Raw genomic sequence first — 26,899 nt, 5'->3', positions numbered from 1 at the left:
GCAAAGCCGTCTGTGACATTCACACGTGACGCTCCGCAGGACTAATTGTTACTTGTACCCGAAAACGTGGCCCTTGTGTGATGTCACAGTACGCACCAGAACACTGAAACAACCCCCCCCACCCACCCCCGCCCCAAAAAATAAATAAATAAATAAATACACAAATGCACTCTCGAGGTTTATGAGAGGTGAGATGTCTTCTATCTCTGGTCGGGGGGGGGTCGTGTACGTGGCGTCAGGGTTTGAGTAGATAGGCGAGAAAAAAATGTTTCTTTCACAATGAACAGTGAGTCACAATCGATTGTTTTTGTTTTCGAAGCAATGAGCTAACCTGGGTGCAGAAGACATAAAATAAGGCAGCCACTCACTTATTTTCAGCGATTTGCATGATACAAGCACGAGTCTTTGATTTGAACCGCCAAAGTATGGATGTGACGGGAGAGTCCGTCAAATCCCTAATTGGCGGCTGTTTGTTTTTCCTCATCTTTTTAGTGTTATTTGGGAAAAATGGGTACGCTTCCTTTTGCTTTGTCGCTGCATCCGTAACCCAAGCGTGAGGCTCGACTGGTAACTGGCACTCTAGCACTGTGGAACCGGGCAGTTATAGGCAGTACTTATAGACCAGTAAAAGTGCTCCTTTACCTGCTGTCTGCTGTGCATGGGCGCCTTGGTCTTGAACCCTCCTTGGGAGCTGCACTCGGAGGCGCTGAAGTGATCTGAGCTGGTGGAGGACCTCTTGGATAGGGTGTCGCAGCCGCCGACGAAGGTGTTATCCAGCGGGAGCTCCTGAATCACGTGGTGCTTCTTGACGGAGACCGGCGTGTCGGCCTTGAGGTGGAACGCCGATTGCGGCGAGGCCGATTTGTAGTGTCGGGCCAGGTCGGGGCTGCTGGGTTTGAAGGTGGTGGTGGGCGTGGCGTTCCAATCAAAGCGACCCATCCCTTGCTCGTCCAGTTCGGTCGGCAAACTGATGGTTCCGTTGATGGGCTCGTGGGCGGGGTCGTCGGGTTTGTTGCCCTCGATGGAAACAAAGTTGAGCAAGGAGCTCTTTGGAGATTTCCTCTTCTTGCGCTTCTTCTTCTTGCTTTGCTTGTTCTCCGTGTTGGGTGACATCCACTCGGTGCCCTGTTTTTTCCTCTGGGCGGCTTTGAACCTGGAAGCGTGCCGGCAGCGTAGCAGCACCGTCACAAAGATGACAACGATCACCACCAAGGCTCCGGTCACGAAGGCTATCATGATGGTTAAATAGTCCCCGTTTTGATAGGTCTCGCCGCTTTCGCTGACGTTGCGCTCAATCGGCGTTTCCATCCTGCGCCGGATGAGATCGGCGATGAGACTGTAGTTGCCCACCGTGTCGTTGACATAAAGGAACACCAGCACCAGGGTATGGAGGGACTTTGGATAGCCCAAGTCGCTGATGTTGACCACCAGTCTGTGCAGTCCCACGTCGCTCGCCGCCGGCTTCTCCTCCAGCGTGATGTTCCCGGTGACCGGGTCGATCCGGAACAGGCCCTTGTGGTTGCCGTGCACGATGGCGTACTTGAGCTCGGCGTTCATGCCCGTGTCGCCGTCGACCGCAAACACCTCGGCCACCACCGATCCGGGGATGGAGGCCAGCGGGACCAGTTTGAAGGAGGCGTTGGAGGGGGGGTAGATGACCACGGGGCTGTTGTCGTTCACGTCGATGACGTTGATGGTCACCTTGGCGGCCGAGGAGCAAGGAGGCCTGCCGCCGTCCACCGCCCTGACGTCAAACGTGTACGAGCTCTGTTGCTCCCGATCGAATGACACGTTGGATTTGATGACGCCGGACAAAGGATCCAGGATGAAGTTTTCGTTGTCGTTGGGAATGGAGAGGGACACGGCGGCGTTTTCTCCGGCGTCGGAATCTGTCACCGTGATCACCCCGACGGTGCTGTACTTGGGGAGGTTCTCCGAGACAAAGAACTGAAAGTGGTTGTGCGTAAACTTGGGGTTGTTGTCGTTTTCGTCCAGCACGGTCACGATGACGGCCGCCTGCGTCTGCAGCGGCGGCGTGCCGTTATCTCTCGCCGTGACGGTGAACAGGAACTTGTCCTGATCCTCGCGGTCAAAAACTCTGGAGGCGGTCAGAACCCCCGTTTTGCGGTCCAGGTCAAAGAAGGACGCGTTGGGCCCCAGCTGGTAGACGATGTCGGCGTTTCTGCCGCTGTCCTCGTCCGTGGCGCTGAGAGTGGTGAGGAACAGGTCCCGCTTGTTGTTCTCCATGACGGCCAGTTCCACGACGGGTTGAGTGAAGACGGGCGGGTTGTCGTTCTCGTCCTCCAGCCGCACTCTCACCAAGGCGGTCTGGTTCAAGATGGGCTTCCCCGAATCAGAGGCCACGATTTTGAAGTTGTACTCCTTGGTGCCTTCGTAGTCGAGCAACGCCGACGTCTCCAGCAGATACTGGTTGTCGTACACGGCCTTCAGATGGAAGGGCACGTCCTTCTCGATGAAGCAAACCACCTTGCCGTTGACGTCGGTGTCTTTGTCCGACACGGTGATGAGGGCGATCTTGGTGTTGATGGGATCCTTCTCGGAGAGGAGAACCGTGCCGTTGATGGGACTGATGATGTACCGCAAATCTATATTGGGGGGATTGTCGTTGACGTCGGTCACGTTGATGGAAACGGCGGCCCTGGCGGGGTTGGGGCTGCCGTCGCTCGCCACGACGGAGAGCTTGTGCACCGCCGTCTCCTCCCTGTCCAGAGGCCGCTGCACCGTGACGAGGCCCGAGGTGGCGTTGAGGGCAAAGAGCCTCTTGGTCGCGGGCGATACCTGACTCCCAAACACGTATCGAATGTCCGCGTTGGCCCCTACGTCGGCGTCCGTGGCCTGGAGCTGCACCACGGACGTGCCGAGAGGCGAGTTCTCCGGGATGTGCACCTCGACCTGACTCTCCTTAAAGACGGGGCGGTTATCGTTGACGTCCGTCACGGTGACTTGGAGAATTGCGGTGCTGGATTTCTGCGGGCTGCCGCCGTCCTCCACTTTGATCTTCATCACGTACGTGTCCTTCTGCTCTCGGTCCAGATTCTGCTGAACGATGAGCTGGGGCCACTTCTCCCCCTCGGGTGTTTCCACAATGTCCAAGCCAAAGGCGCTTTGCCCGTTGATCAGCTCGTATTTGTGAACGCTGTTGGGACCGGTGTCCGGGTCGGTGGCCGAAGGGATGGCAAAGCGGCTGTTGGTCAGCGTGTTCTCCGGGATGGAGATGTTGATCACAGGGGACGGGAACATGGGCGCGTTATCGTTTGTGTCTCTGACGATGAGTTTGATCTTAATCAGCCTGAAATAATCATTGGGCAGGATGACCACTTCGATTTCAAAGGAGCACTCGCTGTCCTCAAAGGAGGGGCCGGGGCATAGTTTCTCCCGATCGATTCGGTTGGATGTGGTGAATATCTCACCGGTGCTGCTCAGAACGCGGACCAGGGGCTTATCTCCCGCTTTGGACACCAAGCGGTACACCAGATTGCCACTTGCTCCAGTGGCGGCATTTGTATGCGAGATGTTCAGATCCCTGGGGATGTTTCCAATGAGGACATTTTCTTGCAGCTCCTCCCGGATGGGGTAGATGAGTTCTTGGGCGATGGAAGGATCGAGCCAGATGCAAGCCAGCAAAGCGCCCAACAGGTAATAGTCTTTTAGATCCATGACGGAGAAAGGAAGGCAAACCTTTCTTGCCGAGAAACGACGGCGGCAGACTTCTCACTGACGAACGGGGATCGTCCGACCCTAAAAACACATCAACGACAACGCTTTCAGTCGATAATTTGGAGGCAACGTGATCACGTCAAAATGACACGCGGGCACCCTTCCCCCACTCCACCCGAACCGTTTAACTTGCCGACCTAAAAAAAATAATGGGCCTGACTGAGAATGAATCTTTCTTAGCGTCTTCCACACATTCAATGACAACAATGTTCGGGGGAGTTTTTATTTTATTTTTTTTTAAATATGATTCCACAGAACACTTTTCATTCAGCAATACATTCATGTTCTATTACTGTATTCAGAGCAATGACCTTGTTGAAGTTTAAGAACACTTTGTGAACCTCACTAGGACTTCAGATCGATACATAATATACATAATATACAAATAATTCCGAAACACCTTCGCAAAAAAAGGGCCAGTATGTTTTATCGACCAAATTTTTTTTGAAGGAATAATTCAGAGAAAAGCATCTTAATAGCACAATGCATCCACCATTAAGGTGGCCATTTGTGTGTGTTGCTCCATTCGGCCCCCCACTGTTAAATTAAACAAAAAAGGATGCGACCATTGGTTTTGTTCACAATAGGTGGACATGGTACATTCTTATCAGTTCAAGACGCAAATTGCGAAAATTGAAGAGCTGAAGTTGTCTGCAGGCTCCCGAATGAATGGCTACGAATCCGAGCGTTTAAAAGACCATCGGTAAAGATTTGAAATTCGCATTGGCAAACTGAGATCCACTTTTTGGAGTGCGCATACACATCATAAGCAAGATCACTTGAGAACATTTGCGGGCTGCCTGCTCACAACGGTAATCGGGTCCGGGAAAACAAATAAAATAATAGTAATAATTGGAAAAATTTAAAAAAAAAAGGGAGTAGCACAGACAACATGGACGTCACGGTTATTTCCTCCCCAAATTAACTTGCCGAATGTAAAAAAAAAAAGGTTTAAGCGTGTGACCTGCGGCTGTTGCGGCGATGATCAGCGTCTCATCTTCCAGCAGCCAGGTAGGTGGTCAGTGGTTTGCGGTGTCTCCCATTAAAGCGTCTCCCGAAATCAATGCTCGGCTACCCTGGTTGACGTCCCCGTGGAAGGAAAAAAAAATGCACTTCCAAGCAATAAACGTGTGCAAAGCGCGCGGGCGAGATGAACGCAGGAGTCTATTCCCTCATGGTTCAAGTCCGAGGGGCTTCATTTCATTGTCACCCGAACCTGGCATGAAGCCCATGGGTTTGAAAAAGAGGAAAAGAAGGAAGGAAGAAAAAAAAGAGATGGAAACGTCCGTGTGTGTCCTCCTTGTTGCTGGCAAATTTCAACAAGAGGCGTTCAATGTCACACCGATGCGCAACGTTTACGCGCCACTCATCCTTGCGCTCTCACTCACCCGGCTGGATTTCTTGCTCAACTCTCTCTCTCTCTCTCTCTCTCTCTCTCTCTTTTCGGTCGAGCCACAGGAGAGGGACGGTGATGTACACGGACGCCCACTCAACCCGCCGAACCACTTCCATTGGTCAAGCCGGCTCTCGTTCATCCGCGTCGGCAGGCAAAATCGGAACAAGATTGGCCCGGAGAAAACGTCACTTATTGCACATCCGAAGGGGCTGTGCGCGGTGGGATGCTCCGCGAAGATGCCGCAGGCTGCGGAGACGTTTTCACAATAACCCCCACCCCACACCCCGAGAGTGGGGTGACGACAACGGATCTGTTGAGAAGATTGTTGCAAAAATAAAATGGCGATTGAATGCCCTCTGATAATGTTTTGGTGTATCGGTGAAAGGTTCCGAAAAGGCAACCTGTTAGGCTGTCGCCAGGTCGCTCACTAATTACGGGTGGATGCGCAAATGCAGCAGTCTGAATCCCCCCCCCCCCCCCGCCCCCTTCAAAAATTATATATGCAATTGTTATCCATGACTATGACTTGCTAAAGCACGAAGGCTGCAACCGAGTCGCAATGAGTTGAAGTCAAGAAGAGGACGCTGCCGTCCAAGCACGTTGCATATTCGCCGCCTTGTGTCCTCTGCACTTGGCAAAAGCCTGCAGGGCACTCATCAGCAATGGCTCCAAGTACTAACCTTGACAGTCCGTCCGCTCATCAAAGTCGGACAGTTGCGTGGCAGTGTGGAAGGGGTGTGCTAGTCCCCCCCCCCCCCCCCCCCTTACACACACACGCCTCCCTCAATTTAGAAGTCTATTGCCTCATTCTCAATTAATTGCCTACAGGATTGCCTACAACACATAGCTCTTCCATTTCCTGTTTCCATGTTTTTATGTTTTTATATAACATTTCGTTAACAAATTTTTACATTGTATTTTCTTATTGTCTGTACAGTGTCCTTGGGTGGCATGAAATGCGCTTTTAAATAAAATGCATTATTATTATTATTATTATTATTATTATTATTATTATTATTATTATTATTATTATTATTATTATTATTCATTCATTCATCTTCCGTACCCTTTGATCCTCACTAGTGTCGCGGGGGGTGCTGGAGCCCATCCTAGCCGTCTCCGGGCAGTAGGCGGGGGACACCCTGAATCGGTTGCCAGCCAATCGCAGGGCACACAGAAACAAACAACCATTCGCACTCACACTCACAACTAGGGACAATTTAGAGTGTTCAATCAGCCTGCCACGCATGTTTTTGGAATGTGGGAGGAAACCGGAGCACCCGGAGAAAACCCACGCAGGCCCAGGGAGAACATGCAAGCTCCACACAGGGAGGCCGGAGCTGGAATCGAACCCGGTACCTCTGCACTGTGAAGCCCACGTGCTAACCACTGGACTACCGGGCCGCCCATTATTATTATTATTATTATTATTATTATTATTATTATTATTATTATTATTATTATTATTATTATTATTATTGAGGAAGCCATGGCTTGACTTGCACAAAAAAAATGCGAATCTCATTCGATAAGTTTTCATTTCAACAAAAGACGTCTAATGTGAAAACGGGGAATTCCAAAAGTGCACGTCAGACGTGACGTCAGGTAATAACAGAAAAGACTCTTTTCAGAACAGGTCGTCATTCAATTCCCGATCGTGACTTGATTCCAATGCAGTGGGAGATCACCCTTGCAAAATGTTCCACGGGGGTGCTTGCTGCCTTCTGTCGAAAGCGAGCCGCTTCAATTCAAAACTGCGAGTAGCATCGTGGTGAACAGCGCCATCTTGAGGCGGATTTTTCTCCTCATTCCTCGGACTGTGCCATCGGACTCCGCAGCCAGCTCGGCTCCCCAAACAGCAGCGCGTCTTATTTCAAAGCAAGGTGAGGCATGATCATGGACCGTGTAACACCGTCAACCAAGCCCGAAAGCCTTTTTTTTTTTTTTTTGTTCGGGTGACAACCGGGCTGCTGTGAAACTACTCATAGCCTGGCCAGCAGTTCATCAGGACGTCAAAACCTGACGACGGGACCCATTTTTTTATTATTATAATTTTTTTTTGCCCTTGATTGATACGTGTTCTCTTGCAACCAGGGAGCACCAGAGGTGAACTGCCACTTCAGTTTTGACGCGTGCTGACGAAAATGGGCGTGGAGATGCAACTAGTGCGTTCGTACGCGCGTGTGTGTGTGGGGGGGGGGGTGGATTATGCCGCATCATTGACATCAGGTCTTAATTTCACCAAATGCTCTATACTGTGGTTGCAGTGCCACTGAGAGGTGCTTCTAATAGATTTCACCATCCATCCATCCATCCATCCATTTTCCGAACCGCTTGATCCTCACTAGGGTCGCGGGGGTGCCGGAGCCTATCCCAGCCGTCTTCGGGCAGTAGGCGGGGGGACACCCTGGATCAGTTGCCAGCCAATCGCAGGGCACACAGAGACGAACAACCATCCACGCTCACATTCACACCTAGGGACAATTTAGAGCGTCCAATCAGCCTACCATGCATGTTTTTGGAATGTGGGAGGAAACCGGAGCACCCGGAGAAAACCCACGCAGGCCCGGGGGAGAACATGCAAACTCCACACAGGGAGGCCAGAGCTGGAATCGAACCCGGTACCTCTGCACTGTGAAGCCGACGTGCTAACCACTGGACTACCGGGCCGCCCTTAGATTTCACCATACAGTGAAATAAAGATCGGTCTCAATTCTTAAGTTGTATTCGTCGCACAACGAGAATCTTAAAATGAGCTCAGCAGTCTCATGCAGACTGCTTTCAAATGAAATGATCTTTCACATAACCCGCCGGGTCCCGGGAGCTTTCTCCCGCCAAATCGACAGTGTTTCGCAGGTTTGTTATCTCCCTATTTAGTGGCTTGAACGATGGCTGCAGCTAATGCCGCTGCCAGTCAAGCCGCTGACAGATGATGAATAATGCAGTATGCTAATATATGTTCTAGGAGCCGAGGTGCGCTTCCTACAACCCTCACGCTGTAGACAGAGAGCCTCGGGGAAAGCGTCCAAAGCCGAGGTCTTCAAATTCCCCATACAGCCAATGTCAGCCCATACAGTCAATCGCGCTGCTCCCCCTTTCATTTGATTCTCACACTGATTTATTGACTTTCTCGTGCTGTTGAATTGGCTTGCATGAATAATACAGGAAAACAAACATGGTTCCCTTTCACGCACATAAAAGCAAAAGGTCAAGGCGGTAATTAATGTATTTCCACAACACCAGAGCTGCTGCCAGAAAATGCTAATAACCCGGTGGACCAACTTTCTAATTGACAGCGTGCATCCCAAGCATGTGTGTTATCAATGAACCCCCCCCCCCCCAACCCCCTCTGAAAATGTATTGTTACTATTGGAACATGTGGTTATTCCTTACTTTCTGATGGCATCTCAGTGCAGGAAGCGTGAGAGGCTTCTTCAGAATCGTTGGTTTTCCCTGACGGCAATTAAATGAGATTATTTGCTTGGACGCGATTTCCGTTGATTCTCTGCGACTCTTTTGTTTTAGCGCAACAATCGTAACAGATTCAAACTGGTGAAGAGTCGCTGCAACCGCTGATGAAAACCTCAGCCTTTTTTGCCTTTGAGCCCCTCTCACAAGAGCAGTAATGACCCACTGGATAATTGGCATCACACACGCAGCGGATCTTGAATACCAATCAGGCATCGCACTCACTTAAAACTTTTCACTGTAGTAGCCTAAATCCACTTAGTTGATGCCTGGATAATTACGATGCTGCTTCATTTAGTGCCGGGTTCGATTCCAGCTCCGGCCTCCCTGTGTGGAGTTTGCATGTTCTCCCCGGGCCTGCGTGGGTTTTCTCCGGGTGCTCCGGTTTCCTCCCACATTCCAAAAACATGCGTGGCAGGCTGATTGAACACTCTAAATTGTCCCTCGGTGTGAGTGTGAGCGTGGATGGTTGTTCGTCTCTGTGTGCCCTGCGATTGGCTGGCAACCGATTCAGGGTGTCCCCCGCCTACTGCCCGAAGACAGCTGGGATAGGCTCCAGCACCCCCCGCGACCCTAGTGAGGATCAACCGGCTCAGAAGATGAATGAATGAATGAATGAATGAATGAATGAATGAATGAATGAATGAATGAATGAATGAACTAGTAGGCATGCCCGAAACAATCATTTGGTGGGATTCTCATTGTTTTGGCAAAGTGAACGTTTACCAGCTCTTCAACTTTCAACTTGAGGGTCAGTTAGTGACGGGAAAATGAAGCTTCAAGATGCTTCATGAACCCGTCGTGTTTATCGAGCCGACTCGATGGCCCTCTCTGTTCGTTCTAGCGCGAAAGAGTGCGCTGCCGTTGGCATTTCGTAAACGCCTTTCTTTAAACCAATGGTGCATTTGAAAATAATTCACCAACTGGTTCATGTAGCTTCTTGAAGCTTCATTTTCCCATCAGTAGCAACCTGGAGAATGCCAACGGGACTCACTGACTAATTCACAATGTACAGACTTGAACATTTTGAGAAGCTTTACTCTTCTTTTTGTTTTCGCTGTAAGAAATTCAAAAGGCCTGTTCTTTTAATGCCGGCCGGGTGTTTGGGCTTGGGCTACATTTTTGCGGGATATCACATGGTTACACGTTATTTTCCAAACCATCCGTTGAAAAAGGTCAAGCGTTTCTTTCTATTCTATTTACTTATGAATATGCAAGACAGGAGCCGTGTGTTAGACGGTGAACTTGCGCACTGCTGGGGCGGCTGATAGAAACTCCTGCTGTATGAACAGTCGAATTTTGACCTTGTGAACTCGTAAGATTCTAAAAGATGATTATATATTTAAAAAATATATATATCAGGAATTTATTGCAAATATTGCCATGGTTTGAAAAATATGTACGTATTTTCCAACTAGAAACACAATTTCCAAAGAGAAACGCACCACGTTTTGAATTATCGGAGGTCATCGACTATCCTGCATGTTTTCGTTGGTTTCCTTCCATCACCACAACTGATTTAAATGATCGGCTCGTCAGCAAGCTCTGCAGGAGCCTGATAAGCATCCTGATCACTTGGCTCAAGTGTGTTCGAAGATTGAAACATCGAAAACATGGAAGATTGAGGCCCTCGAGGACTGGAGTCGTTGAGCCCTCATTCATTCATTCATCTTCCGAGCCGCTTGATCCTCACTAGGGTCGCGGGGGTGCTGGAGCCTATCCCAGCTGTCTTCGGGCAGTAGGCGGGGGACACTCTGAATCGGTTGCCAGCCAATCGCAGGGCACACATAGACGAACAACCATCCACGCTCACACTCACACCTAGGGACAATTTTAGAGTGTTCAATCAGCCTGCCATGCATATTTTTGGAATGTGGGAGGAAACCGGAGCACCCGGAGAAAACCCACGGGGAGAACATGCAAACTCCACACAGGGAGGCCGGAGCTGGAATCGAACCCGGTACCTCTGCACTGTGAAGCCGACGTGCTAACCACTGGACTACCGGGCCGCCCTCGTTGAGCCCTGATTTAAACAAAGGTGGGACGTGTGAATTTCTCGATTTTAATGGAAGTGGGCAAATTCCGAAAAACAACTCCAGGAAACCCGATTTGAGAAGTTGCAGCTGGTTGCGCTGTCTTGATTGGGAAACACAGGTGTGGAGTTTTGCATTTTAAAATGATTCTTGCATGTTATTATCTGAGAGTGCACCTCAGGGATTCTCGGGGACGTGTAACTCTAATGCTTTCCTAATGAGTCTTCTCCTGACTAATTGAGGATCTTTTTGTCTATTACAGCCAATGTTGTGTAACTTCCAACATCAGCAAAATCACCACAAGTGTTGACCAATAAATTGTTCATTTCCCTCATCAAACTAAGTTTACACCATCCAGTAAAACGTACATGGAAAATTAAAAAATAAAAAAACTGTGGGTTTTTAATCTCTTCATACAAGCCACTCATCAAAAAATATATATCGGCATCGAAATCAGAATCGCAGAGCCCGGTAGTCCAGTGGTTAGCACGTCGGCTTCACAGTGCAGAGGTACCGGGTTCGATTCCAGCTCCGGCCTCCCTGTGTGGAGTTTGCATGTTCTCCCCGGGCCTGCGTGGGTTTTCTCCGGGTGCTCCGGTTTCCTCCCACATTCCAAAAACATGCGTGGCAGGCTGATTGGACACTCTAAATTGTCCCTAGGTGTGAGTGTGAGTGCAAATGGTTGTTCGTCTATGCGTGCCCTGCGATTGGCTGGCAACCGATTCGGGGTGTCCCCCGCCTACTGCCCGGAGACGGCTGGGATGGGCTCCAGCACCCCCCGCGACCCTAGTAAGAATCAAGCGGTACGGAAGATGAATGAATGAATGAATGAAATCAGAATCAACAATGACTTTTCGTACGAGAAATAATAAAATGAAAAACCTATAATAATAACAATACAAAACGATTACCATACATCCCGTAGACAATATTTTGGCGCAAAATAAAATCACAATTTTCAGATGTTTTGTTTTTGTTGTTGGAATAGTTTTCAGAAGATCACAAACAGGTACTGCATGTCTTTTTTGTGACGAAAAAAAAAATCTGCAAACAGGTCAATTTATGAATGCCAAACAGCGTGTATGGATAATATCTCCCCCTTCATCTTTATTCCATCACCAGATAGTCATGTTGCGTACACACCAAACGTGAAATAATGCGACGCGATGCTTGTCCTGCATGTGTCTGTTCAGGGGGGGGGCGGGGGGGGGGGACAACAGGAGGAGGGGCTCTGTCAGTCAACATGGTGTCCGGTCGTTGTGTATGCTGCTAAATGACGGTTGACGGTTCCACGGGTGTAAACAATTTAGTCCAAGATACTCCACCAGGGCGGCCCGGTAGGTTGTCGAGTGGTTAGCACGTAAACTTCACAGTGCAGAGGTTCCGGGTTCAATTCCAGCTCCAGGTTTCCTGTGTGGCGTTTGCATGTTCTCCCCTGTGTGGGTTTTCTCCGGGTGCTCCACATTCCACAAACATGTATGGCAGACTGATTGAACATTCTAAATTGTCCTTAGTTGTGAGTGTGAGCGGCAATGATATTGTCCCGCATTTTTCCTATTTCACCACGTTCTGTCTCTGTGTGTGTGTCTATTTTCGTAACTATTTTTGGCTGCATGTAGCCACATTCTCAACTCGGATTGGCTGTCGCCGACACGCCGCTGACAAAAGTTCACTTGGGCTGATGGTGCTAGAATGGGCGACAGAGCACCATTTTTTTTTGGCTACGAACGATTCAAACGCAACCACGCCTGATCACGTAGTGCGACGCAATTCAACACCTTGTTCACATTGCAATCAGCTCACTTTGGACATACTTTGGGTTCATAATCATAACAGCTAAAAATGTGCTCGGCGCAGGGCACAGCTAACTCGGTGGCAGAAGCGATCGATATCATTCTGTTTGTCGTGCCTGACAACGATCGGCATGTTTTGTGCAATAAGCAAATAGGTATTTCCTGTAATCCACAAATACTGTGGTGTGATATTAGAAATCGATAGGCAGCCAGCCGGGCTATGAGATTCTTCTCTGCAGCCGGGCCCACGTTCGTCCGTGTCCGTTTCCGATACACCTGAAAAAGCCGGATAAAAGTTGGCCATCAAGCAGTGCCGGCACATTGAGGTCCTTGTCATCTTGTCTAATGATCAATTCTGATCATGACTGGGCGCATTGAGGCATCGATATGGCTTCCTTCCTTTCGGTGTTGTATCTGCCAACACTGTCACGACTAAATGAGCAAACGGTAAATAACGCGAGGGATCCTGACAGGTCCGTGGAAATTATTCACTCACCTTGATAAGAAGCTGATTACCGCTGCTTGTTCAGCTGCATCATGTCTCATCCGAGACAGTTATTGTAAGTAACGCTCGCATCCTCAATCCCGAGCAGGTGGGCAGGCGTGTTTGTTTTTGTAGTTCCTGATCATCCGCCTTAATGATCTTACCCTAACGCGAAGCCCTGCAACTCATCGAACATTTGCAACCTCGCGCGATAGAAATAGGAGATCATTATCATCGCGATCGAGATTCACATTTTTGTCACACTTCCACTTCGGTGGATGCAATGAGAAAAATACTCTCGAGGAGTAGCGCATGAAATGTCTTCCGGGTAGGCTTCATTTCCCGGCCAGAGCTTTCGAAGCCCCATCCATGCATCCATCCATCCATCCATCCATCCATCCATCCATCCATCCATCCATCATCTACCGCTTATCCGGGGCCGGGTCGCGGGGCCAACAGCTTAAGCAGGGAAGCCCAGACTTCCCTCTCCCTAGCTACTTTGTCCAGCTCTCCCCGGAGGATCCCGAGTCGTTCCCAGGCAAGCTGGGTGACATAGTCTCTCCAGCGTGTCCTGGGTCTTCCTCGGGGTCTCCTCCCGGTGGGACATGACCGGAACACCTCACCGGGGAGGCGCTCAGGAGGCATCCGAATCAGATGCCCAAGCCACCTCATCTGGCTCCTCTCGATATGGAGGAGAAGCGGCTCGACTTTCGAAGCCCCCTCTAATTATATTGGAACCCTTGCGCAGTGCCATGTGCTGAAAGCACGTAAGATGACTCATCCCTGTGCTTTTTTCCAACTTTTATTTTGCTCGGTCTTTGGCGGGTGAGAAACAAGAGCAACTTAAAACTCGAATTTGTTAGCGGGCGAGTTGGTGTCAGCGTGTGAAAGGCAGAGTTCCCGGTGAGAACGACCGACCGAGCCTGCTCTGAAGAACTGGATATTGCGATTGGATCCACTTGTGAAGAAGGGCAGTATGGTGACTCATCAGTACTCGCGCTGGCAAGGGGCCATCATGGATTGAAGAGCCGCCGAACTGGCCGCTCATGATTCGGACAAAATCGTGTGGATAATCAAAGGCCCCTTTTGTCACCGTTCCGCTGCCTCGCGTTCTTTCTTTGGTCTCCCTGTGTGTCTGTTTCTTTGTGTCTGTTCCTGATGCCCGCCCGCCTGCCTGCTCCGTGTGTCTCCCCACCTGTGAGCGGTGGGAAAGTCTCCCAATGGCATGGCCATCCATTCAGATATGATTTTTGCTCGTGCAGTCGCCCGCTCGGGCCACCAGGGGCTGCCGCGATTAGAGGACTTGTCTCACCGAAGTGACGTTACCATTAAGAAATGTATCGTTTGGAATTTTCAGTCTTGCCACCAACTTGAAGCATGTAAGATGGGTCGATCAAATCGATGCTCATATTTTTTGTTCGTTTGTTACATTTGCATAAAGTGTGAGCGTGCAGCGTAACTATGGGACTCGCGTGCTGTAATTAAACACATTTGCGTTTGAGCCGCACCGTTGTTTGTGTTTGAGCGGAGATCAGCGTAAAGCCCCTTAAACATACACGGCTCTCCCAACAAATCGCACGCCTGTGCCCCAGCTGTGATTTTCCATCTATTGAAGGCTTAACTCGGTGTTTTGGATCGCTCAGCCGCAAATTAAATTTGATTTTTTTTTTTTTTTTTTTTTCCATCACAGGTCAAACATCTTGAGAGGCTAAACACAGCGCACCATGAAATGAGATTGTTCTCGGTATTGGTTGGGATTTATTTTGATAAGCAATTTGGAACTAGAGAAGTGTTTGCTTTCACAATCTTGCTTTGGCCGACTGTTTCGAGCATAAAACTGAACAGCCAAATATCTTCCCTCTCCCCTCACACACAAAATCAAGAATTAAGAAATTAAGAAAAGCTAAGCTAAGCTAACCATTATGCTACCATATGTCGAACGTGCACGTGTGGCTTGCATGACCTGTTTTTTTCTGGTCTTGACCTCCACTTCCGGCAAACGACCCTCCCTCCATATTTGGGAATAGGAAGGAACTGTCATATTTGAATGGAATCGCGACATCACGAATCTGCACGTTAAAATGGTAGTTCCTTGTAACCGTTTCCAATAAAATGGCCGACAACTGTGATGTGAAATACAGTGTGAGTATTTATAGAACATGAACATGTAATACAGTATAAACATTCATTCATCTTCCTAACCGCTTGATCCTCACTAGGGTCGCGGGGGGTGCTGGAGCCTATCCCAGTTGTCTCCGGGCAGTAGGCGGGGGACACCCTGAATCGGTTGCCAGCCAATCGCAGGGCACACAGAGACGAACAACCATCCACGCTCACACACACACCTAGGGACAATTCAGAGTGTTCAATCAGCCTGCCATGCATGTTTTTGGAATGTGGGAGGAAACCGGAGCACCCGGAGAAAACCCACGCAGGACCGGGGAGAACATGCAAACTCCACACAGGGAGGCCGGAGCTGGAATCGAACCCGGCACCTCCGCACTGTGAAGCCGACGTGCTAACCACTGGACTACCGGGCCGCCCACAGTATAAACATGTGAATTATAAATATATATTGAGAGTACAAAGAAAACATTCCGTCATCCAATGAAAAGTGCCTCTTCTGCAGTTCAGGATGTGCCGCACCCCCAAGCCGTTTACGATCATTTTTCACTCTGTTGGCCACAAACTCCGCCACGACGTGGTTGCCATGACGGATGATTGTCGAAATCGTCGACTGGCAATTTGTAGTCTCAGCTCAGCTTGGTCCGGGAGACGACTCCTTTTCCAAAGTGAGAGACAATTTCAGTGAGATTTTGCTTGCGTATAGCAGACGAGTTTTCAGAGCACGCCCGTGCCTCCGTGAGTTACGGCTGGAAGTACAACAATGTACAGAGCCGATCGGGAGTGTTGAGAAGCAACGAAGGGGAATCTCGCGCTGTACATTTTCTTTCAGAAGCAAAGTCGCGGCGGCAGTGCGCTAGCTTCTCACGGTCCGTTGTAACGAATCCCTTTTCACTGTTTTGTGGGAGAAATATTGTCGCTATCATGAAGTTGACATTAGAAAGGTGTTTGTCGTCAGTCAAATCGGCAAATGGAAAATTAATGACCTGATATCGGACTTTGTAGTGTGAACGTAAAACGTTGTAAACGGGGTTTGCTGAAAAGGGGCCTGACTGTATACTGTACATAAGTCTTCACTCAAAACATTAAATTTGTTACACCATGCAAGTGATGCTATTTGCTATCATGTGGATCAGATGCAGGCAGTCGTCTGTTGACCTCTTGTCTCATATCAATTTTTTATTTTTCGGTCAGAGCAAAATTAATTAAAGGAATTAACCTCACTGGCGCAATCATTCTGGAGTGTAGCGTAAAAGCGGGTCAGGTGTTGAGGTTTAGATTTGAAGCGGTGGATAGAAGAAGCTGGTCAATGAACAACGTGTGCATCGACACAAGAGTCGGAAGGCCCATCAGTGGCAGTTGTCGCACAAAAAAAAACAAAAGACCCTCTCGCTTAAATCACACGCGTTCGAATTGCCAGCCTAATTCACAGGGGACGACGCGGCCAATGACTGCATGCATTCTTCTGTATTTACCCACAGACTAAAATGTTCCTCCTCCTCTGGAATGCATTTGCCACAAATCATTTCACACGTGTACAAAATGAGCTTCCCACAGTGAAAACGCCTCCATCGCAGGCTGATTTCTGACAATGATGATCACAAAACAAAGACAATCAGCCGTCCTTTGGAGGTTCAAGCATTTGCTTGAACCTGCTGTGGGAGGGAGGGGGATTGCTGAGCCAATGTGGCACTATTGCAGAGTTGGAATCAAAATGGAAATGGCGTCTCGCGCGTAGCCCGAGTGTGTTTGTTCAACCAATACATGACCTGCCCGTCTGAAGGCCTTGCTAAGCTGCTATCACCTGCCGCTGCGCTGTTTGCCTGAGCGCTGTGCATATAAACGCACCTGGCCGGAGATTCCGCAGATACTGATTATATCCTTATATCATTTTCTCGGGAACTTGTTTACCACCTCTCCTGACACAGAGTTAATAGGCTAATGGGGGGAGGGGAGGGTCTCCTTTTGGCCTTGTACTTTTAATAGCCGTCACTTTACCCTGTTTCCTCGCAGTTACCACATTGGTGAGTTTTATATATATATATATATATATATATATATTCCTTCCCTGTCAGCTTTGAGTGAGACAAAGGAGAATGAACTTTTGCACTAAAATAAATGAAATATATATATATATGTATATATATATGTATATATATATATGTATATCAAGCGGCTCGGAAGATGAATGAATGAATGAATATATATATGTATATATATATATATATATATATATATGTATGTATGTATATATGTATATATATTTAAAAAAATAATATATATATAATATATATATATATATTATTAAGTGTATATATATATATATTAATATATATATATATATATATATATATATATATATATATATATATATATATATATATATATATATTTAAAAAAAATAATATATATATTATTAAATATATATATATATATTAAAAATATATAAGGGCGGCCCGGTAGTCCGGTTGTTAGCACGTCGGCTTCACAGTGCAGAGGTACCGGGTTCAATTCCAGCTGCGGCCTCCCTGTGTGGAGTTTGCATGTTCTCCCCGGGCCTGCGTGGGTTTTCTCCGGGTGCTCCGGTTTCCTCCCACATTCCAAAAATATGCATGGCAGGCTGATTGAACACTCTAAATTGTCCCTAGGCGTGAGTGTGAGCGTGGATGGTTGTTCGTCTCTGTGTGCCCTGCGATTGGCTGGCAACCGATTCAGGGTGTCCCCCGCCTACTGCCCAGAGACTGCTGGGATGGGTTCCAGCACCCCCCGCGACCCTAGTGAGGATCAAGCGGTACGGAAGATGAATTAATGAATGAATGAAAAAAAAAAATATATATTAAAAATAAAAATAATATATATATATATATATATATATATATTTTTTTTTTTTTTTCATTTACTCTAGTGCGCAAGTTCATTCTCCTTTGTCTCACTCAAAGCTGACAGGGAAGGAAGCCATCGATCTTCATGAGGTTTTGATACACATCGTTTCACCTTGTGCAGTACTACCTGCTTTTTCAGGAGATTGGAGGAGAACGCCTGACTGATCAGACTGATATAGCTTCTCTCCCATTTCGGCGTCTCGCACCCCCCCCCCCCCCCAAGCCCCCGTCTTCCCTCGCTTTGCGCATTCCGCTTCATCCGACTTTCCACCGCTTCCACCCCCCCATCAGAGTGATTAAATTTTGAACAGCTTTGGCCCCGTCTAGCATGCATCCGAATGTGTCGTTGGCAAGTAAAGCCAATGCGTGTCATTGAACACCGTATTGATCAGGAATCACATTACATCACATTTCAAATCTGCAGATCCTGTTTTGATGGTATACAGTGATACAACCGTATTCCCATTAGAAACAATTAAAATTCCAATTCTATCCACCGCATCATCATGAAATATTCACTGACTGCACAGGAAATACTTTAAAGTGATGACATTCTCACTGCCGTACAGCAGTAAAAAGGAGAAAGGCCATATCATAAAACAACTCCAAAACTACTCACTCATTGATTACATGAATATTAAGAGGAGGAAAGGCTGAAACCTGAGTTGACTTCATTGCACGTTCTAATATTCGGAACAGGAACACACGCGTTAAAAAAAAAAAAAAAAGTTCAAATCAAACTTCGAGGGCCCGTGTGCGGTAGAATGGTGCATGTGCGCTCGGCGCAAAAACGTCATTTTCGCGCCAGCACAATTCTTGCGTCTTTGAGGCTGCACTGCGCCGATTTGGGCATTTTTGGACATGGAGTTGCCTCGCCCCCAAGTCATCTGACAATTTGGCAACAGAAAGTAGTCAACAGGGCAGCCCGCGAGCCAAGTGGTTAGCGCGTCGGCTTCACAGTGCAGAGGTACCGGGTTCGATTCCAGCTCCGGCCTCCCTGTGTGGAGTTTGCATGTTCTCCCCGGGCCTGCGTGGGTTTTCTCCGGGTGCTCCGGTTTCCTCCCACGTTCCAAAAACATGCATGGCAGGCTGATTGAACACTCTAAATTGTCCCTAGGTGTGAGTGTGAGTGCGAATGGTTGTTCATTTCTGTGTGCCCTGCGATTGGCTGGCAACCGATTCAGGGTGTCCCCCGCCTACTGCCCGAAGACAGCTGGGATAGGCTCCAGCACCCCCCGACCCTAGTGAGGATCAAGCGGCTCGGAAGATAAATGAATGAATGAATGAATGAATGAATGAATGAATGAATGAAAGTAGTCAACACTCAGTGTAAAAATTGTCATTTTCGTGCCAGGGCCAATGGTCTAATTCGGCCTGTTTGCCACCCGCCCCCAGCACATTTGCAATTTTAGTCGCAAAAAGTCGACATGTTTTTTGACTTCTCTAAGGCAGGTTTGTTTAGCAGCAGCACAGGTATTCTGACAGGATTTAGGTGTCCGTATTTCATTGAGGCGTATGATGACGGATTCAATGATGTGGGCGGTGCACGTCACTGAATTTCATTCATAATAAGACACCCTCTTGAGTTATTGTTGAAATCAATTCATTGCATGAATCATCATCATCTCACCTATTTGACGTCACTATTGGCATCCACAGCGCCCACCCCCTCCACGTCTCACTCACACACACACAGAAACACACAAACACACACACACACACACACAATTCTCCCACTCAATGCAAATATGGTGATGGGAAAATAAAGCTTCAAATGTGCTTCACAAACCAATGGATGTATGTATTTTTTGGTCTCCTTTAGCGAAAATTCCTGGGCCGAGTTTTGGTCCCAGTACTTCCCTGACTGCAACGAATCAGACCTTTAGAGGAACTCGAAAAGTCTTTTGTATTGTACTAACCATGAAGATTTTTTTTTGTCCTCTCTTTATTTTCTTTTTGCCAAGAAACGGGCCTTATTGACAAAATAATTCATACAAGAGGTTTGACTTCCTGAAAGGGTCAACATGCTTTCGTGCAGCTTATGTCAGTCAAAGAATGTGACAATTGAGCGAGTTGCTTATTTGAGGGGAATAAGATTTCAGCGAAAAGGTCACACAGCAATTGAACTTGTGATCAATCCCAAACAGGAGGTAACCTTGTCTCGCTGACCATAAAAGATGTTTGTGCGTGTTGACAAACAGGCCGCATAGCATGCACGTTTCCCCCTGCCAGACTGCGATAAGAAAATCAGCAGCGCTGCAATGTAACCGATTTAATCTCCCTGATGATACCGAGATGAAGCGATTAATTTCAGAGATTGGCCGGTCTTCTTCAAGGCCAGGCAAGAAGAGTTTAAATTACGATAGAACAACACTATTTGTCTCCTTCTTCCATGGAGAATAAAACAATATAGTGTTTGTTTTTGTCAACGTTTGCTCTTATGGCAAGAATCCGGACGTGAACTTAATGCTCGTCCTTCACGGCTTGTGGGTGTTGGGGGGAAAAGCGGCGGGTCACACGCTGGACTCGTCGTCAGCCAATAGCAAGGCAGCGATGTAAAATATTGGCAGGCGATTGTAAAATCATGCAACCAGACAAATTAGTACACAGCGTGTCACTTACGAGGATCTATTGAGCAGTGTTTGCTCGTTTCGGGACCAGGTTGTGTGAAGTCCATCTATTTCCAAACTGATCGTTATTATTCCTGCTGAGAAGATTGTGTTCACCGGACTGAGCCAATCTTGCCCTTTGCTTGTTATATTTGTGAAGAATGGGTCGATTGGCGCACTTATTTGTGCCCGACAAAATATTTTATGAGTCTTGAGCTCTCAACAAGAAAACATGTGGACTTACTAAAAAGAGGAAATGGAGTGACTTATGCATGAGGAGATGTGACGACATGGGTGTGTGAGCAGTGGCTAACTCGTAAATGGAGTATGAAACCGGAAATCAAACTGTATCTTTATTGAACGTGATTCATTTCAGCACGCTTTCCTTTGATGCGGTTGATTCCATCTACGTTGAATTTATAATCTTGTTCCGAGAGACGCAGACTCCTCTTCAAATGTAGCCGCAGTTCTTTCAAGCTGCATTTTCATTTCGTCCAAATGCCCTCGCAAATGCAGCTCATGCGAGGCAGACAAAAAAAATAAAAATCACGCGGCAGTAAAGCCAGTGTGACTATACAGTGTCAGCATTTGTCGAGCTACGCAAACATTTGTGCGACTCTATTCGTCAATAGAGAAAGGCCACTTTTGGTTGTTATTGCTGACGGTGATGTCAAAACTCAAACCTCATTCGATCCAACTTTTTTAAAATTTTATTTTAAACTGGCAATCTCCCCTGCGCCACCATCGTCACCATCCTCCTACACCACAAACTGTAGATTGCCTGAAGATAGTTTAATATTACATGCCATCCTTTTGGCTTTAATAATTAAAGGCTGAACCATTGATGTTGATTTTTAAGCTCTCATCTCGCTTGTGAGTAACAACATACTCACAGGCAGCATATGCATTGAGAAAAAAAAATAAAAATAAAATCACTTTAACGTCGGCGGCCCGGTAGTCCAGTGGTTAGCACGTCGGCTTCACAGTGCAGAGGTACCGGGTTCGATTCCAGCTCCGGCCTCCCTGTGTGGAGTTTGCATGTTCTCCCCGGGCCTGCGTGGGTTTTCTCCGGGTGCTCCGGTTTCCTCCCACATTCCAAAAACATGCGTGGCAGGCTGATTGAACACTCTAAATTGTCCCTAGGTGTGAGTGTGAGTGCGAATGGTTGTTCGTTTCTGTGTGCCCTGCGATTGGCTGGCAATCGATTCAGGGTGTCCCCCGCCTACTGCCCGAAGACAGCTGGGATAGGCTCCAGCACCCCCCGCGACCCTAGTGAGGATCAAGCGGCTCGGAAAATGAATGAATTAGCATTAGCATTAGCATCGATTTAGCGGTTTGGAAGATGAATGAATGAATGAATGAACTTTAACGTCTTGCTTTTGAGCACGGAGCATTCTTTTGAATGAGCACGCAAGACAATTTGCGCCAACGCCCGAAGATGCCCGCGATGTCCACATCCGGCTCAAACACAATCGTCGAAAAGTCCCATTTCCACGTGGACTCTTCCTTAATGCAATGAGGCCATTTACAGCCACTTAAAGTCACGAATGCAAAAGTAGGGGACACAATAACGAGCACCAACAAAAATATTCCGGCGAAACGATTTTCCGCTCGAATTAGTCGACATTTATTTCAACCGTTCGGAGCGGCGCGGTCGAGCTTTTATCAGCGCCAATGAGAAACAGAGTGAAATTAGGAGCATGCTAAATGTGGGCTAGGTTTAAGAACGGGTGAAGCAAAGTGTTGGCAACAGATAAAAGGGATTGGGGAGGGAAGAGAGCACGGCGAGGTGGGGAAGCCGAGCCCTTGCAGGTGGCCCCGTCACCACCCGAACGTGCCGCTAATAGCTGCCATTCATTATCGACGCGCTAATGCCTCGTGTAGCACCAAGTACCCCATCCATCCCTGTCAGCGAGTGGCACATCAATGACAAAACTTTAATTACGCCATTAATTAACAGAATCATTTTTTTTTTCTGTGCCTGATGTTCGCTCAGTCTCCTCCTGAGCAACTGCTCATGCCACGATACGAGTTAGTCGACGCGAGAACACCAAAACCGGACTGTGAATTGGCATCCCAAGGAAGGCATGCACAGAAAAAGCACAGCAGAGGTCTATTGATTGACAAGATGGAGAGAGCGGTTCGTCCGACGCCGCCCAACAGCCCTCGTGTTGCTTTGACGCTGAGCTACTTGTTAAATTCAATCCTTATTAGCAAATTTAGACCTCTGGGTTTTCAGTCGCAGAAAAAACAAAAACCAAATTTGGTCGTAAAAAAGACAACATGCCATGAATAAACGGAATAATCCCTTTAGCTTTGACACCGTTCTGGGTGCTTTGATATCCTTCCACTCCTGCCTTTGATTCTTTCTCCGGTTCAAATCATGGATCGCTTTGTCAACTAATTCAGTTTCAGTTCGATAAGCTCCGTTGGAAGGAACAGAAAGCCAAGTCAAAATGAGCTCTTCTGGGATTGGATTACGCCGCGGCAAATAGCTGATGACTGACAAGAATCAAATCCGAAAAATTGTAAACAGATGCAATCGTAGCGACGGTCCAAGATTTCAGTGCGGTCTCTGACATCGCCTAGAAAGACTTGTTGCTATATAATTGAAAATGTTATCGTTTCACTGCAAATACAAGCCTATCGACAGAGAGAAAACAGAAAACTGTCTCATTTCATGGGAGGTTTGCCTCAGGTCAAATTAATTAATTGTGGCATTCTGACAGGAAAGTTGTTTCGGCTCAATATGTACTAATGAACTAACATTAGGCGTCCCGGTGGGCGATTGGTTAGCACGTCTGCCTCACAATATCGAGGTGCAGACTTGGATTCCAGCCACGGAATTCCTGCGTGGCGTTTGCATGTTCTCCTCGTGCCCGCGTAGGTTTTCTCCAGGTAATCCAGTTTCCTCCCACGATCCGAAAACATGCACAGAACACTCAAAATTGTCACTGAGTGCGAGTGTGAGCGCGAATGATTGTTCGTCTCTGTGTGCCCTGCGATTGGCTGGCAACCAGTTCGGGGTGTACCCTGCCTACTCCCCAAAGACAGCTGCGATAGGCTCCAGCGTGACCGCGACCCTTTTGTGAGGATAAGCGGATTCAAATAAATGGATGGATGGAAAGATTAACTAACATAGCGTAGCGGTTGCCTCAGCTAATGTACAAAGAAATGGAGAGTCATCCGCATAAGTATGGTGAGAGTTGTCGTGATGCTCCATAATCTGAGTTAGGAGGCATCAGATATGAAGGGGAAAAAAAAGTGGTCCAAGAATGGATCCTTGCGGAACACCACAGGGGTAGTATATGGCCCTTTGCGACCGTGAACAGGAAAAGCGCATTACAGAATGGATGGAGGAATTCTGCCTTGACAAAAACAATATCAGAAAAGGTAGACTGTACATCTAATCGATGGTCTTTGTATCATGCAGTGAACATCTGCCTGTCGACTGGCCAGTGAATATTTGGAGACAACGAGGCACGGGCTGCGCTCATGCAAGTGAAAACGTGCAATTCGAATGGCCGCAGACTTAACCACACTTAGCAGCCGCAGTATATCCTGGACTGCCTGATCCCGACAGCTGTAACGCACTTTGCGTCTGGTTTATGTTTGCAGCAGAGCGGCAGTCCATCATTATCATAAAATGTGCAAAGTTCGAGTTAGCCCTGCTCCGGTGGGTGCCATTTTGTTGCGAGATTTTCCTCGGCGCTACAGCTGATTTACTGCGCCACGGAGGCAACAAATGCTCACAGGTACTGTCGTTGTTCAAGTGAGTGCCAGTGTGCCTGAAAAGCAAGCCGAGCCTTCTCTCTCTCTCTTTCTCTCTCAGAGCTGCCTCTTTATTATTGTGCGATTCTCATCATTATTACGATAAGTACACGTGATAATCACACCTCATTACTTACGTTTGATATTAATGGGGACAATATAAATAAATCACCCTGGTGATTCAAACGGCTAAGCAAGAAAACACACAAGCCGTTATCTCGCTGCTCATTAAGTCTGGCTGCACTACGGTGCTCTGTAATGTCCGGATCTGTAAATGTGCCTTATTGATCCTCGGACTGGTTCTGAGCTGGGTCTGCTTTTGTCCATGTCCCAATAATGACACGAAAATCCCAGCGTGCACACAGGTGGAATGCCAGAGACGTTATACTGAAAAGGACAAGATGTCCGGGCGCAATGTGAAGCGAGGCGTACTGGAGAGCATCGCAGAAGATGGATCGGATGGTCCACGGACTTCCACCACGAGCGGTACGTCTGGCAGCATGTGATGCCGAAATCTGTCAGATCTCCCTGCCCTGCCTCACCCTCTCTGTGTGTCCTGCTTGAAATTTCCTTTTGATTCCTTACCGGGCGAGAAGAGGCAGTCATTAATACGCCGCAATATCTTCCATGTCCTTTGGTGCTGAGGGAATCCTTTACCGCAGCCCTCCTCCGAAGTTATGTAAATCAAAGTGCGCATCAAAAGCCATTTGCCACATTAAGCGCAGCCCGCAAATATAGTATGTGTGCATCCGAGCAACCTTGACAAGCGCGGCGCTCCCCGTTGCATCTCAAATTCCCCAACCTCATTTGAAAATCAACCGTGCTTCAAAAAAAAAAATGAAGACATAATCAAGAAGCTTGCTTTGAAAATCAACGGTTTGGCTTGTTGACTTATGAATAAGAGAAATGTGGTATTTGTGTCGATCGGTTGCCTCTGAGATGTATCGAGAGAAATTGCACACTTTGTTCTTTCGCTGTGACTGAATTTGTCCAATCACCATTTAACAAATTGGGTGGGGGTGTTTTTTGGGGGGGGGGATTGCGTGCGAGTCTTACAAACTCAAATACCAAATGCGTAGCATTTAATGCCGTCTTTTTTATTTTTCTCTACCCTCTCGGACAAATGACTGCTTTATGATACACAAAAGCCACTTCTGAGATGATCTCCAGAGTTAAAAAAAAGTCACATGACCACAAACTCGATATATAAAAACAAAGTTATTGGTTATAGCGAGTGCAACGCTGGAGCATTTTTTCAGACGCAGTTTTCCCGCAATGTTGCTGTGTTTTGACTGTTAGCATTTGCTAGCGTAGCCGCCGCCAGCCCCTCCGGCCTTTCGCTGCCGGGCTTTCACTGGTTGGCCTATGACGCCCTTCGAAATGGAGCTGATTACGGATCACTAGCGTGACAAACGGTATTTTAATAGATCGATTACATCTACGAGGGCGGCCCGGTAGTCCAGTGGTTAGCACGTTGGCTTCACAGTGCAGAGGTGCCGGGTTCGATTCCAGCTCCGGCCTCCCTGTGTGGAGTTTGCATGTTCTCCCCGGGCCTGCGTGGGTTTTCTCCGGGTGCTCCGGTTTCCTCCCACATTCCAAAAACATGCGTGGCAGGCTGATTGAACACTCTAAATTGTCCCTAGGTGTGAGTGTGAGCGTGGATGGTTGTTCGTCTCTGTGTGCCCTGCGATTGGCTGGCAACCGGTTCAGGGTGTCCCCCGCCTACTGCCCAAAGACAGCTGGGATAGGCTCCAGCACCCCCCGCGACCCTAGTGAGGATCAAGCGGTACGGAAGATGAATGAATGACTGAATGAATTACATCTACGGCCACGTGACGTGTTTAGCTTCTCTTGCAAACGCTACCGGCTTGTTGTCGTTCAAGCTGAGGCTTTTTTGGCCGAGGAGCCGTTGGGAGAGCAATTTGCTTTTATTGCTTGTTTAAATTTGACAGGGAACTGATTTCTCACTGCGTCCAAACAGGGGCTGTTAGCTTGACGGTGAGAAATTCCAAATTGCTTGATTTAAGTCCACTATAATAGATGGTAGGTAAGAGCATCAGTGTTGCCCCCCCTTTTGAAATACAGCACAGTAATATCACTTTGGGAGTACTGATTGCAACATTCAGTCACAGTCCTGCAAAGAAGTGGACCGACACGGCGTCCCACACATCCGGATTTAGTTAGTTTTTTTCCTCCTTCTGTGACATTGTGTTTTATTGATTGTCCTTAAACGCAGCGCGTGTTGCTTTCTGCAAAAAAAAGTTGGTGTCCTGGACTCTTTTGAAGTCGTTCCCCAACTCCCTCCTCTTGAGTCTGTCTGCACCTGTCAGCCGCCTCCCACCTTCACACCTGCCACACCCACCGATGCGGACCTGACGCACTCGCACACCCGCCGCCTCTTTGGGCACGCTCGCATTCATCGTTCCGCTCTGCGTTCTGTCCTTGTGTCTTTATGACATTGGCCATTCTGTCTCGCCTCCATTTTGACCGTCTGTCTTTACTTTTTTTCTCGGGTTTTGGAATTGGTGGGTCGCAGTTGGAGTCGGGCAGAAAAAAAAAATACAATGAAATCTGAGCAGTTGTTGGACAGATAGTAGTATG

At 47.8% G+C, this 26,899-nt stretch overlaps 1 protein-coding gene and 1 long non-coding RNA gene across 8 annotated transcripts in view; one reads left to right on the top strand and one right to left on the bottom strand.

Moving 5' to 3' along the window:
- The window catches only part of LOC127599008 (protocadherin-9), a 174,901-nt gene extending 169,564 nt beyond the window's left edge, over positions 1 to 5,337 (bottom strand). For 4 of the 7 annotated variants that reach the window (XM_052062617.1, XM_052062620.1, XM_052062621.1 and 1 more), the window contains exons 1-2: positions 4,703 to 5,336; positions 643 to 3,759 (exon numbers count right to left, since the gene is read on the bottom strand). In XM_052062617.1, coding sequence (XP_051918577.1) covers positions 643 to 3,678 — 3,036 coding nt within the window. In that variant the 5' untranslated portion in view covers positions 3,679 to 3,759; positions 4,703 to 5,336. Of the gene's footprint in view, positions 1 to 642; positions 3,760 to 4,702 lie in introns of all 7 variants that reach the window. The other 3 variants (XM_052062619.1, XM_052062622.1, XM_052062618.1) reach the window with 2 other exon arrangements.
- Positions 5,338 to 11,101: 5,764 nt separating this feature from the next.
- On the top strand, positions 11,102 to 26,109 carry LOC127599123 (uncharacterized). Its single transcript, XR_007962004.1, has 3 exons — positions 11,102 to 11,145; positions 18,886 to 19,035; positions 25,942 to 26,109. It is a non-coding gene; the product is annotated as an uncharacterized LOC127599123 (long non-coding RNA).
- The last annotated feature ends 790 nt before the right edge of the window (positions 26,110 to 26,899 follow it).

This window comes from Hippocampus zosterae, chromosome 4 (assembly GCF_025434085.1).
Source record: "Hippocampus zosterae strain Florida chromosome 4, ASM2543408v3, whole genome shotgun sequence".
In the NCBI taxonomy this organism is placed as follows: Eukaryota; Metazoa; Chordata; class Actinopteri; order Syngnathiformes; family Syngnathidae; genus Hippocampus; species Hippocampus zosterae.
The sequence above is the reverse complement of the archived record's forward strand: the minus strand, read 5'-3'. Positions and strand labels throughout refer to the sequence as shown.